This window comes from Ischnura elegans, chromosome 8, assembly GCF_921293095.1.
Source record: "Ischnura elegans chromosome 8, ioIscEleg1.1, whole genome shotgun sequence".
In the NCBI taxonomy this organism is placed as follows: domain Eukaryota; kingdom Metazoa; phylum Arthropoda; class Insecta; order Odonata; family Coenagrionidae; genus Ischnura; species Ischnura elegans.
In genome coordinates this window covers 2,117,152-2,135,952 of record NC_060253.1, presented here as the reverse complement: position 1 = coordinate 2,135,952, position 18,801 = coordinate 2,117,152, and the positions used below count along the sequence as shown (strand labels likewise).

Sequence of the window (18,801 nt, the reverse complement as noted above, 5' to 3'; positions counted from 1 at the left end):
TCAGGAAATTACATGTTTGAAATCCATTGTTGGTGTTAATTTGCTCCAATGGTGTGACCACGGTCTTAGAATATGAGAAGGTCTGGAAACTCTCCGTCCAGGCATGGTCATTTAATGAAGCCGTTTCCCGTTGAGGCCGGTAGGGGCACCACCTATCCTGAAGGGCAAGTTCCCTACGTATCTGTATACGATACTTCAGTAATTATGAACTAATTTATGGCAAAAATGAAGATAAACACATCGACAGTGGTTACTAGTTAACAATTTCATATGCACTTAACATCTTATAGCGAAACATGTCTTGAAAACGTTCTCATACGTGAGTATTAATCAAATGGAAGACGTTGGATTTCAGCTTCGTCTGCTTCCATACCTTTGTATTACAATCAGTTGCAGCCATAACAAAAGATTGTCAGCAGTTAAAACCTTATTTAGTGAGGAAAGGTATTTTAAGGAAATAATTATTTATAACTATCTTGTGGTAAACGTCAACGTAAGTTGTCATAGAAGCAACGTACGCACCATTGCCTCTGAGCCCATCGGCATGTTTCCGTGGCCTTATAATATAGATGTTATTCCTTGCTTTCAAACACTATTTACAAATATAATATCAGAAACGCAAACGGCTGTTTACCAAGGCCGAAGTGAAATACTTCTTATGAAGTGACATATGTTAATGCTTTTACTCTCCTGAGTCTCGATCGAGTGATAAAATAAGGCAGTACACAGCAAACCTAAAAAACAAGGTTCTATCCTAGGTACGTTTTTCGAGTATAGAATACGCATATTTAAGCGTTTAACAGGGTGAATAATTTCCGGAAGTAGTATTATTACCGTTTAAGTCTATTATATAACGATGCTTGTCTACTCACCAAAGGAATAATTTGAGATTTAAGGAAGTAAAATACCATCTGAAAGATAAGAACGAAAGAGATTTTGCAAATAATTTCCGAATAGACTTCCACGAAAACAGTACAATGGATATAATTCGAGGGATTTGCGGATGTTTGATCAATTGTAGGTACTGGCAAATCTGAAATATTATCCCTCCCAAAAATAATATAAGTAAACGACAGAAACCACAGGCTATAATAATAAGCAGTAAATGTACTTTTCATGAGAGTTGCACTATCGATAACAGCTGCATTAAAAGAAACATTGAAAGAGGTATTAAGATGGAAAACGATTCACATTTTTCCAACGTTTGGTAAAATGTACACACACATCAAATTTACATTTCCAGAATCATTACTCAATTCTATCGAAACTGAAATTATTTATACAATCAATGCAAAATAATCTCATTAAAAATAAATTTTAAGTACACACAATTTAACATTTATATTAAAATAGATTCAATTTAGTAAGAGAGAATGATGAGAGCCGTCGTACATCTTGCATTTTCTCAGTGTTACTTCATTCCTCCTCTGTGAATGACATTGACCACTGGAACAACAGAACCTGTAATTTAAAATATGTATAAATTTTGGAGCTTTGGCACACCAAAAAAGGAATCGTACAGCTATTTCATCGCTTCTCAGGATCCTTGGGGACTCTAAAAAGCAAAATCCTCGAAGTCTTGTGGCCATAACCAGTGGTGCAACGCGGTACCACACACGTCCACGGAATTTTCCTTTTTTCAGTAAATCTACAATATATATCTGCGAAATATTAATGTAGAACAATAAGGAAATAATGCAGAAAACTAACATACGAAAATAAATTAAAACTAAATCTTGATTAATTACAAAAATCACCATTTCCACTCACCTGTAGCACGCACTCAACGATATGGAATGGACTTACCCGCTAATGCTTGCCCTTCAGAATACGTGGCGCCACCCCGGCAAACGTGCGGCAGATTGAGGAAACGACTTCAATAAAAGACCATGGGTTCCCAATGAGTTGGATAGGGAGTGTCATAGGGCTGAGTGTGACGTATTCACCTGCCTCCCATGTTATACCTGGAAATCCAGGCCTCTCGTGTGGCATGTGCTGTTAGGAGGTGTATCATAGCCAATCACTACTATGTCTTTGAGGGCATTATTCTCTCAAATGAGCCAATCAGAGTAAATTATTATTATTTTATTTGCCCAGCGATCTTGTACATTAAATAATTATATTTTTATTAATTATAAGGCACATCAAGTCATACAATATATACACATAGATACCAACATAACAAACAGTATTATATGTATTACCCTATACACGTATTTACTAGTGATAGGTCGGTTCGATTCCTCGATTCTTCGATTCCTTGATTCTTCGATTCCTTGATTCTTCGATTCCTCGATTCTTGACCAAGAACCGGAATTGAAAACGAGTACTTGCCAAAGTGAAAAATCGATTCCGATTCCAGTACTACTTCAAACCACAAATTTATATACGACCGCGTTTCGAACAGTCATTCGAATTTTCGCGCCACGTAATCATAATAACAAAACACATATCTTGGGATGTGCAAGTACTCGAAAATTCGAATTGAGTCGAGTCGTTGGTACTCGAGCGTTTCGAGTAGTTGGTACTCGACTCGAGCGTTTCGCGTAGCAATACGAATGTCGAGTCGAGTAGTTAAGGTTACAGAGCTTTCGAGGCTAGTAGGTCCAGCAATCTGCCGACAGGAAGCGCTATCATGAAACTCATGTAATAATGCAGTTTTTAAAGCCGATAAATCATTTTAATGCCTTGGCCTGGTAGTTTCAGCTTACCGAACACACTATATTTGTCGACGTGGGCGCCGAATACCTTTACGCCAGCCGCGGCGGCCAATCGTCTCCCTACCCGGCACACACTGGTCCGAAATCGGAAAAAGCTGGAATAAAGTCCAAAATTACCTTTTTGGGGATAGAGACATGAAAATTAGCGTAAATACTCATAAATCATTACCAGATGTAGATTTATATGCCATTCTACATAAATACGACCCTTTAGTGAGATACAGTGGCCCAAACATGACCAATTTTTCAATGCCACGCAAAATATCGTTTTTCCTCAAAAGTCTTTGAATTTATCCAGGTGGTTTTGCGTTGGTATGAGTTTTATGGAATAAAAAACGCAATATTCATTTGACCTGGTGCTTTGCCTATACTTTCAATGACTTTTGAGGATTTTGGCTCTCATCTGTCTGCTTTTACAACGCAAAATGGCCGACCCGTTCTTCACGTGAAATTTGACATAATGTAGACATTATCTTTCGTTTACGAAAAATATAACTCGAAAAATTTGAATCACAATATAAAGTAGGGATTTGTAAAGAGTACTAATTAGAAATCTTGGAAAAAAAGTTTGTGACGAAGGAAATAAGAGCGATTTTTCAATCACGCGTCAAGGCGGAGCTACACGCCGCGGAACTGAGGCTCAGTAACTGAGGCCGATTTTTCAAGTTTTTTAAAACATTAGCCTTGAAAATCGTCATTTAAAGCATGAATAATTGTCTTCATTGACTTAAAACACTTAACTGAGGATGTTAAAAAGGATTATGTATAGATCGACTGGACCATTTGGCGCATTACTCGAGTGAAAATACTAAGGGTTGGATATTTTTCGGAACCATCCCACGCATAAGAAATATGGCTCGGGTATTGAAGTAAAGTGAAGAGATTAAGTCAGCATGCTTAAGAGAGAGAAAAATGAACTGTTTTCGTGAAAGCTTTCATGAAACTTGCCTAGGCAACGACCGATAGGTACCCTTTTTCCCTTTCCACCTTCGCCGAGGAGAGTCGGGCGGAAAGGGGAATTTTGACACCACAAGGCTCTTTTAGCCTTTTTTATTACTGCGTCTGTCCGATGTGATATTCATTTGTAGTGTTTAGTTTCTTTCTTGAACTTAAAAAAAGCAAGAGATTTTAGGGTTGATTTAATGACGTGAGAAGTATAGAAATTTTTTGGCTCTACAAAACTAAAGTTTAGTTCTACAGTTTGTTTGCTTCGTCTACTTGAATTCCCTGAAGATTCAAGATACAAAAAAATCGTTGATATAATTTTTAATAAAAATTCCAAAGTCTCCGAAATCTTGCAATTTTGGTAGGAAAGTACTTGCTCAGTCACACTAGTGTGTAGCAAAATGCAATTTTCTGCAGCAGCAATACTGTAACATGGAGACGTCAAAACCTGCTGGTTGAGCATATAGAATAATTGGTTTTTCTGCATGAGAATTTGAAAGGGCCAAATATTATATGATTCATAGACGTAGTATGTAATCTTTATTGTAGCTGTGGAAATTACTGTATACCCAGGGCTCTCCCTTGTAGTTTGGATACATATATATATGGTCGACATATTACTTGGGGTTAATTAATTTCAATTTTCCCTATGAAACTGTTGAAGAGACATTAGTTTTCATTCATCTCCTACTTCTGACAATAACCATCAACGATCCTCATTATATTTTCCTTCTTACACTACGCTAGACATTAATCATAGAAAATTGGAGTAGAATATATTGTAGTATGCATTGCTGTATTAATGCCTGGAGCCCTATTCAGTAGCTAAGTCTCCTCGTTTCCGTGATTTCGGAATCGAACTTTCCGTTTCCGTGTCCGATTCCGTTTCCGTCACTCGGAAGCGTTGTTATGCTATCCACTATGCTTCTCGGAATATATTCCGTGCCCTCCCCCCTTCCTGGGCAGAAGAAGCGGAGATTGCCGAAGTTACTGATGACGTATCCTCTCGGAGCCAATGGCTGATTATCGTCCGGCAATTGTTTATCATACCTTTGAAAATGGAATGCGGAGGAGGTAAGTGAAAATATGTTAATTTTTAATAAATATTATTGTTTTAAGTCGCAGGCAACTATACTGGACAATTCTCACAGCATTGATTTTATTCGTAAGTAGCGAAATCGCCTAATTATACAATGGTATACCTAGTGTAATTTCACTTTTAAATACTGAAAGGTAAGCGTAAATATCAATGGTAAACATAAACAATATCCAAAGCTTAACTAAATGCCAGTTATTCTCACGGCGACATTGATACAGCGTATTTTATGGTGATCAATTATTTCTTACGATTGTTAATTATTGCAACATTGTTCCTTAAAATGCAACGTAACGTTGCTGCGAACTAATAAAACTTTCGCATAGGATACTGCACAAGACTACTTTCACAAATGGTTCTTTCCTTGATAGTTTTAATATTTCGATGGATATTTCCTGGTGATCTAAGCTAATTTAAATGCTGCATATTTGTAATATCATATTTTTTCAATAACTGAAGTTATCCAAATTCACAATAGATACTGGCGAAAGCCGTAGTGCTGTACGGGTGACACCCAGTGTCACAGGAGCAGGAGGAGGAGCTCCTTAATTTCATGGTGGACCACCCGGGGTTAGCCACCAATAGAATAGTTGGCCCACAAGCTGCAGAAGCAGCAGCTGTGGGCACAGCTAACTATACGGCTTAACGCCTGCTCCAGTGGAGCGACAAAAACGGCAGAGAAGTGGGCTAAGGTAATATTGTGCTTGCGCTAATCCAATGGCATTGTCTCTAATTTGATTTTTGGACAGTATCAGAGGAATATTTATTGGCAGGTTTGGCAGGACTGGCGGTGCGACACGAAGCAGAAAGCTGCCAGGATCATGGGGCATGCCAGAGGGACAGGAGGAGGGCCATCCCTCAAAGTGACAGCCCTCACTCCTCTTGAGGAGACATTGCTTGGGTTGTTGGGCCAAGTGGCTGTGGAGGGCCATTTAGATGTACCCGACTCCATGCAGGTAGGACTATTTGCTGAATCTTAGAAACCTATAAAATGGAGCTTGAAGGCAATAATTTGTTTTTATTGAGGAATTAAATTGAATGGAAACAGAATACAATTGCTAGATAATACCGACAGAATAATATAGATAGAGATAACAATTTTTAATCCATTTTCATCAATTATTTCATCCAAAATCAAACCATAGAAGTGCCAACACCCTATTTACACATAAGGCTACATATTTCAATCTATTATGGTCAACATTAGGGGAATGGTTAATATCTTTTCATGCTCATGAGAAGTTGAGTAGTGTACTACCAAAAAAAATAAACTTTAAATGGCAATACTTATCACATTACAGTGTTGGCTTCAGTGATAAAAAACAATAATAAACTATTAATAAGGGGAATATAAGTAACACTTTTAGTCACAAATGGCATGCAATATAGTATTGACTATGTCTGCGAGATAATTTAAAATCTCAATGAAAAGGAAAATTAACAGAAATCAGTGAATAATTAATACTATCAGTTTATTAGTTCAAAAAGCTCGATACATTATAATAAATCTATTTATAAATATCCCTTAAAGACAAGTTTGTTTGTATGTACAACCAGTATGAACACATCACCATAAATACTCATTGAGAGCCAAATAGATAATATTGTGGTATTTTGATTAGACATAATTGATATAGGTAATGTGTTATTTTTTATGTGGACATAGATATCCATTACCTTTTTATGATCACCTGATCAACATATGACAACATATTCCTACTGTTACATTTGTGTAATCAAATTTTTGAATCAAACTGTTCATTTTTTGTCAATCATAATCACCCTTGAAATTAATATCATTTACATTGCTCAAAACAAAAATTTTACATTGCCCAAGGTCACCCTAGGATGCTTTGAAAAAAAACCACAAGCTAAGTAACGTAGAAGTTTTTATCTTCCATTGAGTATCATACATATTAACATAGTCATACCAAAGAGTAAGTGGAATATACTTACTCTATGGTCATACACATGAACCAATATTAAAAAATGCAGTTACATAAAAGGGCAGGAATAGCACAAATAATATGCTGTGAAACAAAAAATACAAATTTAGCTCCTAATATGGCTGTTCATCTTCTAAAAAATTAAGAGTGAATAATAATAAGGCTCTCTACTAAAAAAATTTAACATTTCTCTTAAAACATGATGGTGTTGAAATACAGTAAACTCTCGATTATACGAAGCAGGATTTTACGAAGTTTTCGATTATACGAAGTGATAGTGCGGTCCAGGCGAAAAGCCTATGGTAAATGCATGGTGCTATTCGATTATACGAAGTTTCGATTTTACGAAATGTTTTGAATTTACGAACCCCGGAACGGTCCCCAGGAGCGAAAGGCATTCGTTTATACGAACTATGGCGAAATATTTTCAACAAAACTAGTTGCGACGGCGTATGTAGCTAAAAAAATCAGGGCTTCCAACTGTGATTCATCAAAAGTGTGAAATCGTAAATGATAGTGCAACTTTGGAGAGAAAAGGTTCGCCTAAAACCTCACGGAATTTTAAGGGAAGTAGGAGTTCCGTGAAAATACAGCGACTGACATAATGCCCCTATTTACGTGCCTATTCGTAAACATCGCATCGACAATACTTCGTAGTTTAACATGTCAGGAAGGTCGCGCAGTATTTCGTACACTCCTAATTAACCCTTTGCATTGCTGTGAACGTACCTGGTACGTTCGCAAGGCAGGCTGCTGTGAACGTACTTCGAAGACTACTTTTCGCCGAAGCACTTCGAAGGGTCCCTAATCCGGGGCCCTTTCCTCGACAAGCTCACCCTCGCTGGCCCCTCTCTAAGAAACTCCGAGTAGGGGGCCTTTCTCCCCAAAAGTGACCGCTCTGACTGCATTTTGAAAATCTATCAATCAATGCCATCATCAAAAATAATTGTTTGCATTGCACTCTTGCCAATCAGGCATTCAAGTACGTCTCCGAACCGTGTTTCTGCAATGAGAAATAACGATTTTGTTAACTTTGCTAAAATGGCCAAGTTAATAAAATTGTCATTTTTCATTGCAGGAACACGGTTCAAAGACGTACTTGATTTCCTCCACTACAATCGCAAATTGCTGGAAATCGGCCGGATTCCCTTTGATAGCGCATCATGAGGATGTTCTCGAGGTTGGTAATTGATACGACTAGCCTACTAGTAATTCTACTGCTATAATATCACGGCTATAGTTGATTCGTTACGTTATACCTTCAGGAAGCTGCAGCGGATAAAATCGCGGAGGAGATTAGAGGCTTAAAAGATGATTTTGAAAAATTCTTGGAAAAAGCAGGAAGAGCACAGCGCGCAACATCAAACGATTATATTTCCCTTGACGATGATCTCCGGGCTTGCGACAATGGGACGCCGGTACATACATCGGAAGAAGCAGCGGCCGGGACTAGTCAGAATAGCAGTGACGACGAAGATGAAAGTGAGGAAGTAATTTCACCAAATAAAAAAGAAGTAGACGCTGCCCTCCAAACATTAAGATATTTTCATCTGGCTAACGAGTTAGGTCCCCAATTTCATTCCCATTTATGCAAGTGAGAAACCATGGTGGAAGCGGAGATGGAGAAGGGCAAAAGGCAAAAAAAATAACAGATTTTTTTAGTAGTATCTTTTCGTGTATATAATAGCCTTCCTGAATAAACAACTTAAATATCTTAAGTATCAACCACCAACTTATTTTTCAGGCTACTCGTAATGAAGACGCACTACTAACTCTAACCATGAACTTTCTTCTCGCGCGTCTCCCCGTTTTCCCAAGCCGAGAGATCTTTCTTTCCGAAGTCTTTGTTTACTTCCTCCCGCGGCCTTCTGCTGATCTTGCTGTCACCCACCTTACGCATCCCAAACCCCTCCTTCCCCAGCATTTCCCATTCACTCCTCCCCTAAGGTTACAGAGCTTGAGTGCGTCGTAGAAAAATACGCCCCCCAAACGTAAACTGAGGCAGAGCTGAAGGCCCTTTCCCCACCCTTCTTTCTCCTGCCCCCCTCACCCCACCATATGCTGACCGCTTCTTTCCTCAGGCAATCCCCATCCCACTCTTATTTACCCCACCCACTGGGAACTTTCCCCGATTGTGGAGAAGGGCATGGTTCATCTTTACCTGCAACGGGGGTAAGTTATTAACCGGAGAGAGGCTGAAGAAGTATCTTCCACTATCGGGGAAATGGTGCCGTGCTTATAATTGTCTCTCTTCCTCTCTTCTGACGTTTCAATTGAAATTATTTTCTTTGCTCTTTCCTCACTATATTTATTTACGATTATGGCGCGACTATTTTTTAGTGCTAAAACTAAGAAAATCTTTTCTCTACGCCAATGATTCTTTGCATAACTTTCAATACGGTGGAGAAAGGGACACGAAAACTAAATGAGGTGAATGTACAGGTTTTTGCGTGTCATTTTTGGGAATTCACGCAAGTGAACCAATACTTCACACACGCTGAGAAATGATGAAACATCTCTTGTAGGAAAACAATCAATGCGGATAATAACGTTTCTCTGATAATGGAAGATGTTTCTCCAGTCGTTTTCCGGTTGGAACCTTGCTCCTGTCGGCATAAAAAAAGAGAGAAATACCATATGAACATAGCACTTCACACCCGGTATGAAGAATATGGTCCTGATGGAATAAAGTCTTTCGTAGCAATGTCTGCTAAGATGATGGAGCACAGTATCCGGGCGGAGAACTCAAACAGAATTTACTTCAAATATTCGCCAGAAGATAATCATATCCTACCTAATTTATAATCGTAACTGAATCTCAATGAAAATAACTAATGGAAAAGATAGCACATTCAACTGAAAATACGGAGTAACTCGAAATATTAACTTATGAAGGTTATTTTGGAAACGGGTGGAGGCCCTCGTTTTTCTTTTTTTTCTCGTCACTGAGTGACAGAGGGCGACATAAATGGCGGTTAAGCCGGCTGCCGCTAAAATTCCGTGGGTGCTGGAAACAAATATATATCCTATGCGAACTTAATAGTTGTTATTCGCTCCTAACCACAAATTTATAACATTAAATTCTTATAATAAACTTTGCATTCATTATTTGATTACGTTTTATAAACTGGTCGGGAATTTCTTCAGCGATCGTTGATGTTGATGTTGAAGTATGAACGAGAAATGGGGATTTTATGGTGGTATAATTATTTAACGATCTTTCACAGCATAAATCGATAACAAAAAGCCTTTTCTATGAATAATACCGAGAATAACCACAGAAAACATTTAAATAAGACCACTAAAGACGAAAAAGGGCGGAAGAAACAAAAGCGAACATTTTTTCGTGACTTTTGGAAAAGGTTTGAATTTACGAAACTCGATTTTACAAAGTGCCAATTTTCCGGTCCCACTGACTTCGTAAAATCAAGAGTTTACTGTAAACCTTACCTTGCAAGGAAGTATTAGAAACAGAAAATCGAGGTCAATTGCCTAAAACATCATAATAGCTGGGAGTGGATACCACAGAGTACATTCATAATGCTGATGATTTATATCAATACTCCTACCTGTGTTAAGTTTATGGAAGTTAAAATTAACTAGCCTGTGGAAAAATATACCCTGAGGCTGGAATTGACAAGAACTGGTCCATTCGGAGCACTATGGTGATAGCTAACATACTGGTATCTAGTAGACAAAAAAGACATCAGGCAGCTATAAGCATTGCCAAGTATTCCCTGGTGTTCAAGCTAAGTTTAACTATATTACAATCTACACTAGTGAATGCACTTTTTAGATCAAATTAGATACCCGTAACACTTTGTTTATGATTAATTCCTATGGCAATACCATCAAAAATTGTAAAATAGCTGTTGTTGTAGATTTTCAAGTTCTAAAACCATTTTGGCAGTTGTATATCTGTCTAAAATGTCTAATGAGAAATGACTACACATATACAGCAATTATAGACTAGCTTCTTCAATATATATTCCAAAAGACTGTTAAAACTGAAATTGGCCCATAAATTGTTGATTCTACAATGTCCCATAATAGGATTTGGTCTCAACCTTGCTTGCTATAGGGTTGTAGGAAATCATCCAGAAATGAATGAATAATTTATAACATGACACGATGAAGAGATAACATTATTAAAAGCTTTAATAACCTTTGAGGGAATCTAATCCGGCCCAACAGAAGAGATATTTATAGAATAGGGAAGTGCACTAGTGTTTCAAATGCACCAAACACATTTTTAAAATTAGAGTTCAGAATAACATAATGTCGTAAAACCACAGTTTAAATCCTAATAGTGAATACTTGATTCGAGATGACCGTCTGAAATATGGAAAAATTCAAAGGCCGCGAAAACGGGTGTCCATGTTGAATATTGGCCGTGACGTCACAAGGCAGTAGCAGAAGGCAGCTTCTACACCGTTTAGTTCTACCACTATTATTGCATAGAAAAATTACAGAATTTGAGGGTATCCGTTTTTTGCTGTCATAAAATATCTTCAGATTATATATGTGGCTGCTTCTCTTTTGAGTAAACGACTTCATCATTGCGTAATATATTAATATTCATTTACGTGTCAACTTCAAGTTTGGAAAGAGTAGTACGAATAGCACATTGAATCTTTAATAAATGCATGATGGCATTTATTTTTCGCTGGGTATATTTTGGCACAATGCCGTTTATCATGCCACAACTTTTTTTGTAAAAACCGAGTCAAACTAATAAACCTATTTCAGACGTTTGCTGCAAGACTTATTCGTTGCGTATGTATTCACGCCGGCCGGAACGTTCGCCCTTCGCTACTAGAATCATGGGATGTTAGCCTTATTTCCGAGCTGGCTGGTTGTTGCAATGGTTCGCTGTCCAGGATGGGTTCAAGAAAAGATAATCTTGGTTGGGAGAAGGAAAATTCCAACGATTTATAAATGGTATACCAAACTTTGATGTATTTATGGTTACTGAAATTTTGAATAAGGAGGACAGGTTCAACGCTCCATAGAAATGTGAGACGTTAAGGCTAACAAGGGGAGACCACGTACCTTGCTGCATCTTTTTCAATTAGGGCGTTAGTTAGGCTGTAATTAATTAATTTTCATGCGTTACTTTTTACAAATTATATATATATATATCCAAAATATCCTCAATCACCCAATGGGTCGGTTGGGGTAGTGGTAGAGTGCACGAGTCATAGAAAGATTTTACCCGAAAGACCGTGGTTCGAGTCCACGTCATGGCATTATTTTTTGTTGCCTTTATTGTGATCATACGGCGTCTAGTTTATCATTAATTATAATTGCAGCAATCGTTGACATGAGACAATTTTTTTATCGTCATTATGGCGTTTAGGTATTTTAGCAGTGTCATTACAAACGCCGAGATACGATGACTACAAGGGTTGGTGTGCGCTAAAATGTTAATTTTTTCTTTGCTTATACTGACCAACTTCCACATTAAAAATGAAAACCACTCTTGCAAGAGCACATAACATTAAAGGCTCGCGGCAAGCAACAATATGCGTACAGGCATAATTAATAAGAACACAAAGCGAATATAAAATGCCATATATCTCGAACACTTGTAATTCACATTACTCCAAAGGGAGTTTACTTACTCAGTACATACCTCAGTACCTTGTACTCAGTACTTACCAGTTTACCTCAGTAGCAGTGCTAAAAGAACCATTCTGAAATATAATTTCAACTAACAAATAGGATGAAATAAAAGTTGATAACCCTGGACCGGGCGCGCTGGCGTATAAAATACGTCAATCTTTGAAAACCAAGGATTTCGACATTGTACGTACATTCTGGGCTATAATGGTCTCGTGTATTCTTACAATGTACTTTGACGGCCTCTATTGCGAGTTTTCAAAGTTCGAGGTATTGTAGCTAATTTTTCAGATCAGCAAGATGAACCCGTCACCAGTGGAGTACAAATTACGCCGCGCGACCTGCCGTGTACCTTTATATCTGTATCACCTATAAATGTACTAATTTCAACAAATAAAGATTAACTTTAACAAAAATAGTTTGTTATCATATATGCAGATATCATGGGCAAAGTACGCATTTTGCCCGGTCGTGTAAAAAAACAGTCGCGCCATAATTCTTTAACCAAACTACTTTTAGTTTATAAATTACGTAGGTCTACGCGGAAGATGCTATATTTTGACTCAACACACTTTCTGATGTGACTGAGGTACCTGTTAAGTAAATTATTATAATATAAATATCAATTTGATCTTACAATACCTTCAAATGATCTTCAAAACAGAATATCATCGATAGGTAAGAGTCAGGAGCAGCCTTGAACCATTTATTCCGTATAGCTTGTGGTTAAGGCACGGGAATGAATATCTCCTCCAGGCTTTTGTTTCGACGTCGAGATGAAATTTGGAACAAAAAATCATTTATAATTCTATTTTGAATTCATGTTTTCGAACTAGACGACATTTTTAGGAAGCAAACTCCACCGATTCCCGGAAACTCTCACCGCGCTAAAGAAGGCGACGGAATTCAGCGATACTCCACTGGTGACTACTGCCTTGTGACGTCACATCTCAATCAAGATGGAGGCACTGTGTTTCAGCGCAACATGAAATTTTCCGACTTTCAAAACGTTTTAAAGTGCATACCCCAGATGCAGAAAATAAAAGTGACTATACTAATGTTTCTTTTTTAGGCTAAACTTTCAAATTCAGCAATAAAAAAAAATTAGTGCACTTCCCTATTGATAGCCTTCCTCACTTCAGACAGAATAGTTGGGGACCAAAAAGTAATGACAATGACTGCTTACTTGAAATAACTTAGACACAGCATTACATTGACAGATAGAGAAGAAATACATATTAGTTTAGTATGGTATATTCAAAGTTTCTGCAATTTCTTGTTGATCAAACCATTTTCCCATCAAATGAAATACATATGTATTTTGATTTGGTTTGTTAACCAAGGAAGAATTAATATGCCTTAATTAATTGGTATAGCATATTTTTAATTGACAATAGTAGATTTAAATATGTTGACTTATTGAATAAGAAACACATTTTATCAATGATGTTGCAATCATCCAAAGAAGACTGGTTTAAAGTGCCAGTTTGAATACAAAGAAATCAACATTAGTGATATGAGAATACTTATTCATTTCCTAATTGAGAATGAGGTTGAGGTTTTCACACACAAAGTATGAGACTGATGCGATTCAGCAAAAACTTATGTTAACAAAAGGCTTTCATAATTTTTTATAATGGACATCTCTATGAAGAATGTCTAACAAGTCTTATGGAGGGAACAGGCCCAATAATGAGTATATTTTCATTTTCTCCAATGAAACTTATTGTCATATGAGGTGCATTGCAGAGTGTACACTTTCTTATAGCCTGGCATTGGTGAAACCAAAACAATTCCTTATTATGAGGAATTTGTAATGAGAAACGAAGACTTCCGATGGTCTAAATGGAGGTAGGTGTCTGACCTCATTTTTAATATTGCTGGCTGTTCTAAATGAATACACTTATTATTGAAGGGCTGAAATTGGGAACTGGTGGATGGTGTGATGGGTGGAGTGGTGGGAAGTGTCATTTCCGGGGAAGTTTTTATCCTTCTTATTGGTGCTGTCAAATGCTGAACTGAATCAGCCAACCGGTATTTCAATACCTTGGAATATCCCAATATAGTAATAGGCCTAAGTATAGCATAGAAGCAACACGGAAAAGAATTTAATTCAAACGGTTTATCATTGTATCGAATTTACCATTGTAACCATCAAAGAAATCTGAGGCCTCATGTGTCATTAACTTTTCATTATTTCTCACAGGTTACGAAGCAACGAAGTGATGGCATTCCTGATTCCCACCCACCGATGCAACTTCCTACCCAAACCTTATCTACCCCAACTGAAATTGATACCTCACATAACACTTTCCCTGAAACAGTAACTTTTCCCACCACTCCACCCATCACACCACTCCACCCATCACACCATCCACCAGTTCCCAATTTCAGCCCTTCAGTTTTATCCCTCAGCCCGTCCTAGATGACACAACACCGACAGCATCTCCTCCACCTCTACATACCAGCAGCCGTAAGAGAAAAAGGCCAGTTGCCCTTCGTAAGTAAACCTAAAAATTAAAAAGTTACATTAGAAATGCTGTTGTTGCTATTGTTAACTGGTAATAGTTCAGAATAACACCATGAATTTGTACTTTTGGAGAGGGAAAAATTTAAGCTACTCCTTAAAATGTAAAATCACTCTTAGATGCATTAATGAAGGAATATTTGCACTAAGATACTACTCTGAATTATGATTAGAATGAATAAGATACCTAAATAGATCAACCAGCATCATCAACCTTTATGGTTAATTATTGATATCTCTTATATATTATATTGTAACCATTATAACATAGGAAAGCTTACTCAAGGAGGGTTGAATAGTGGGAAAGTGAAATACCAGTGAGCATGTAGGTAATGCATATTGCCAATCTTTTGAATCATCTACTTTTACTCCAGCAAGTAATCAAAGACTTTCTTTTGATCAAATAATCTTTCAATTAGGAGGGGCATTTGCTAAACCTAATCTAAACCTGACCTAGATGAATATAATTCATGAGATCAAACAATTTATGTAGTGGAAAAGAAATAAGTTCATTTGTCAATATTTTCTGGTGCAATTTCCATTGCAGATGACCAGTACGAGGAAAGACTGGTAAAAGCAGCGGAAGAGAGGGCTGCCGCTGCAACATCCATGGCTGAAACCTTGAAGGAAACAGCACAATTTTTTTGTGAAACTTTGAGGGAGGTGAAGACAGAGTAAGTTAGTGGTAAAAACAAGCACATTATTTTGAAACACATACCCATAATTTATCTTTGCCAACGGAGAATAATGGACTCCCTCACATTCCTTGCTTCTCCCAATAATGCCCTAGGATGGGCAATAAAAGGCTCTGGGGGGATGTTTGGTATTTGCCCATTATCCTCTTCTTCCTCCAGTATGGGCAAACCATGCCCAATACACATATTGTGGAGTATTGCGCATGCATTTATTATCCTTCCCACTTTGGCAGGAGCATACTCAAGTGTGCGGTGAAGGCATCTAAACCTTGATTTCAACACACCAAAGCACCGCTCCACAGCACTCCTAGCCCGCACATGAAGCTTAGTATAGTTTTCTTGCGGTGAACCTTCCACAGCATCCAGTATGGGTGTTTGCAACCAAGGCTGGTGTGGATAGCCTGAGTCACCTGAACAAGCATTTCATGTAATTAAACTGGAGCTGCCCAACAAGCAAAATTTGATAATATTAACTGCCCCCTTAGGGATGAGGTGTAAAAAATTGGAATTTAATTAAATGCAACAGTACTTTCCACAATATTTCATTTCACATAATATTTTAAGGCATTCACACAGCTATCTTCAATAGTGTGCTTTGTGAATTATGATGGGCCAAAATTTTGGCCCATCATTCAGCCTTAAGGCTGAATCTAATGTTGAAATATGCGATGCGGTGAACAGTACCATTTTTCCAGGTGTATTTTTCTCCATTTAAACACAAATTTCTGTTTTAAATCACTGTTATAACATTACATTTTGCAACTTCAACTGCATTCCAATCTAAATTCTCCTTCCCAAATTCCTTATTTTTACTTTTCCCGCTTGGTTTGAGTCATAAAACCATTTTTAGTGTACTGTTCAGAGCATGCAATAGTTACAACTTACAATTAGCTATCAATCTTATCTTGCTCAGGCATTTTCTTCCATAGTTATTCAATTTATGGGTTTCTATTGGACTGAGATTTAATAATTTGATATGAATCATAACTACCTAGTAACCAGCACCTCTCGCCACTTTCCCACACTGTCCTCATTTCTCTGCACACCTCAGAATTCCTCCAAATAAAAGAATCGTGTGTGCTGCCAGGATACCTAGCCACACAGTTTAAAATTCTTAGCCTGCTATCACACACCTAGAAAATGCAGTATAACACGGAAAAATGAATTTAATGTCCATATAAATAAATTATTTTCACCTATTCAACAATACTTACCATTTGAGCATTGAGGGAATGGTATGATTTTCTATTAACATACAAATTTTCCCTCTCTGATGGTGCTCTTATGGCCACGTGTGTGCCATCAACAAATCCCAGCACACCAGGAAATCCTGTTGCTTGGTAATTCCTGTTGTGAAGCAGAAATCTTTGGCATTAAAATCAATATAATTTTCATTTCAGATTTATAACGTATTTGAGGAGGCAGACGTAATGGTGACTAATTTTGTATATGTATTTGAAATAAAATACTTCTACTCCTGGAAGATGCTGTATTATTTCTTTACATTTATAAAACCTTGAACTTGTGGATTTTGTTGAAAAGAACTGGGTAAGGTGGAATTTTCATCAGCAATTGCTAGGTGCAGAAGATGCCTAAAGAAAAGAGTGTAGCAGTAAAGACTGACACCAAGTCAAAGGTTCCTGTATCCAAAATTAATGAAAATTTATGTTGCTATTAAATCCATCAATAACTACTTAGAATGGAAATGTAAGGGACATTCAAGTTAAGGGCAAATGCATCTTTGTGTTTCAAAGTATTCTTTTATGTATGCTGTGAGAGAAATCGACAATGGCTTACTCCTGTATGGCCTGCCGTCTTTCATTGCGTGTCTGTGGAAAATGAACCCAACGTGTCAGCACTTGAGGAGAGTTCATCGCCTCAGTCACTTCTTCAATTGCACGGCTGACAGCAGCTTGGCTGAGGCCCAGGTGGCAGTCACTCCCAGCAGACTTTTGGTAGCTGCCTTGCCCAAAAAAATGTAGAGCACATAGGACCTAGGAGCATTTCAGAAAATATATCATTTTGTAATAACAAGAGGCTTGCTGTGCTCATTTATGTGTATTCTCACCTTTAATTTGGTAGGTATTGATGTGCTTCTCTCAGCCTGGTGCATATGCGGCTCCAGCTCTTCAACAAGCTCAGTTGTCAGAGCCTTATGAAGCCGGTAAAGCCCTTGATAAGCAGCATCAGGCATGAGGTATGGGTCGCTTAATTCACGGAGCCGGCGCAACCTTGTCCTGTTGACTTGCCTCAACTCCCTTCTTCTCCTCTCTCTGATTAACCTCAACACCTGTATTTCGTTCATTTAAAAATAATTTACGCCATTTAATTGCATTATGTTTGTTAATAGAATTGAGATACTTGTGATTTCATTTAACATTGTGAAGATCTGCAGACGACGTAAGAGAATATCAAAACCCACAAGCTTTTCAAATGTTGTCAAGGAAAGATCAGATGATGAGAGTACTGGAGCCAAATGTGACAAACAGTGACAGTCATACGCCAGGAATTCCTGCAGGAAACGAACTTTCTCAAACAATCAATCATAACTTGTCAAAGATTGCACTTACCTCGCAAGATGTTCCGAGTACGAGGTACTCAGAACTACTAAACTCGAGGAACTCGGTACTACTAAAACAAAAATCAAGGTCCAAATGGTGCGGGGTCAAAGCGTTAATCTTATCCAAAAATCGAGGTCCAAACGGTGCGAGGTCAAAGCGTTAAGCAAATACTTGCCTAAAAACGTCAGTAAGTAGCGATTCCGAAAAAGAGCAAGTCCAAGAGGTCAGTCAAAATAAAGAAAGCAGTAATCCAAAATCTAGCAGGTCGAGATCCAAACACAACGTCAAATTCGAAACAACTGACTCCAAAACAAATTGATTAAGTAACTTTAATGCATTGTTGAAAAGCGTCAATGCCTTTAAAGGCCCCACCGGGTCAGGAACTCCATATCTGCCAACGTTTCGATGTCCGACTCGGTCATCGTCCTCAGGGCTGTGAATGTCGAGTGAGAATTTGACTTGCTTATATACAGTCACTTTGGTGGTCAGGTGACTGCTGATTGGCTGTCGTCAGCGGCATGCTCTGATTGGTGGTTTTGCCTAGCCTTTTGTATAGTCTTGAGCACAGGTTTCCAGGTGCTGCTCAGAGCATATCCGGAGTCTCTATTGATGGTATTCTTAGACAGTCTAATTTCAATAGACTCTTTAATGAGTCGATCCCAAAAGCCGTTGGATCGGCAGAGCATCTT

The 18,801-nt window shown here is 37.9% G+C and overlaps 2 protein-coding genes and 1 long non-coding RNA gene across 5 annotated transcripts in view; 2 read left to right on the top strand and 1 right to left on the bottom strand.

The window, feature by feature from the left end:
- Positions 1-18,801, top strand: part of LOC124164566 (VPS35 endosomal protein-sorting factor-like) — a 104,417-nt gene that overhangs the window by 13,491 nt on the left and 72,125 nt on the right. The gene's annotated exons all lie outside the window — the stretch shown is intronic.
- Positions 3,868-15,866, top strand: LOC124164569. Its single transcript, XR_006866069.1, has 5 exons — positions 3,868-5,453; positions 5,535-5,717; positions 14,536-14,829; positions 15,404-15,530; positions 15,785-15,866. It is a non-coding gene; the product is annotated as an uncharacterized LOC124164569 (long non-coding RNA).
- Positions 15,525-17,832, bottom strand: LOC124164568 (putative nuclease HARBI1). Its single transcript, XM_046541948.1, has 5 exons — positions 17,620-17,832; positions 17,349-17,545; positions 16,766-16,898; positions 16,543-16,684; positions 15,525-15,961 (listed from the first exon to the last, which is right to left on the bottom strand). Exons 1-5 carry the CDS (start codon positions 17,743-17,745, stop codon positions 15,582-15,584), a joined length of 978 nt encoding a protein of 325 aa, XP_046397904.1. The 5' UTR covers positions 17,746-17,832; the 3' UTR covers positions 15,525-15,581.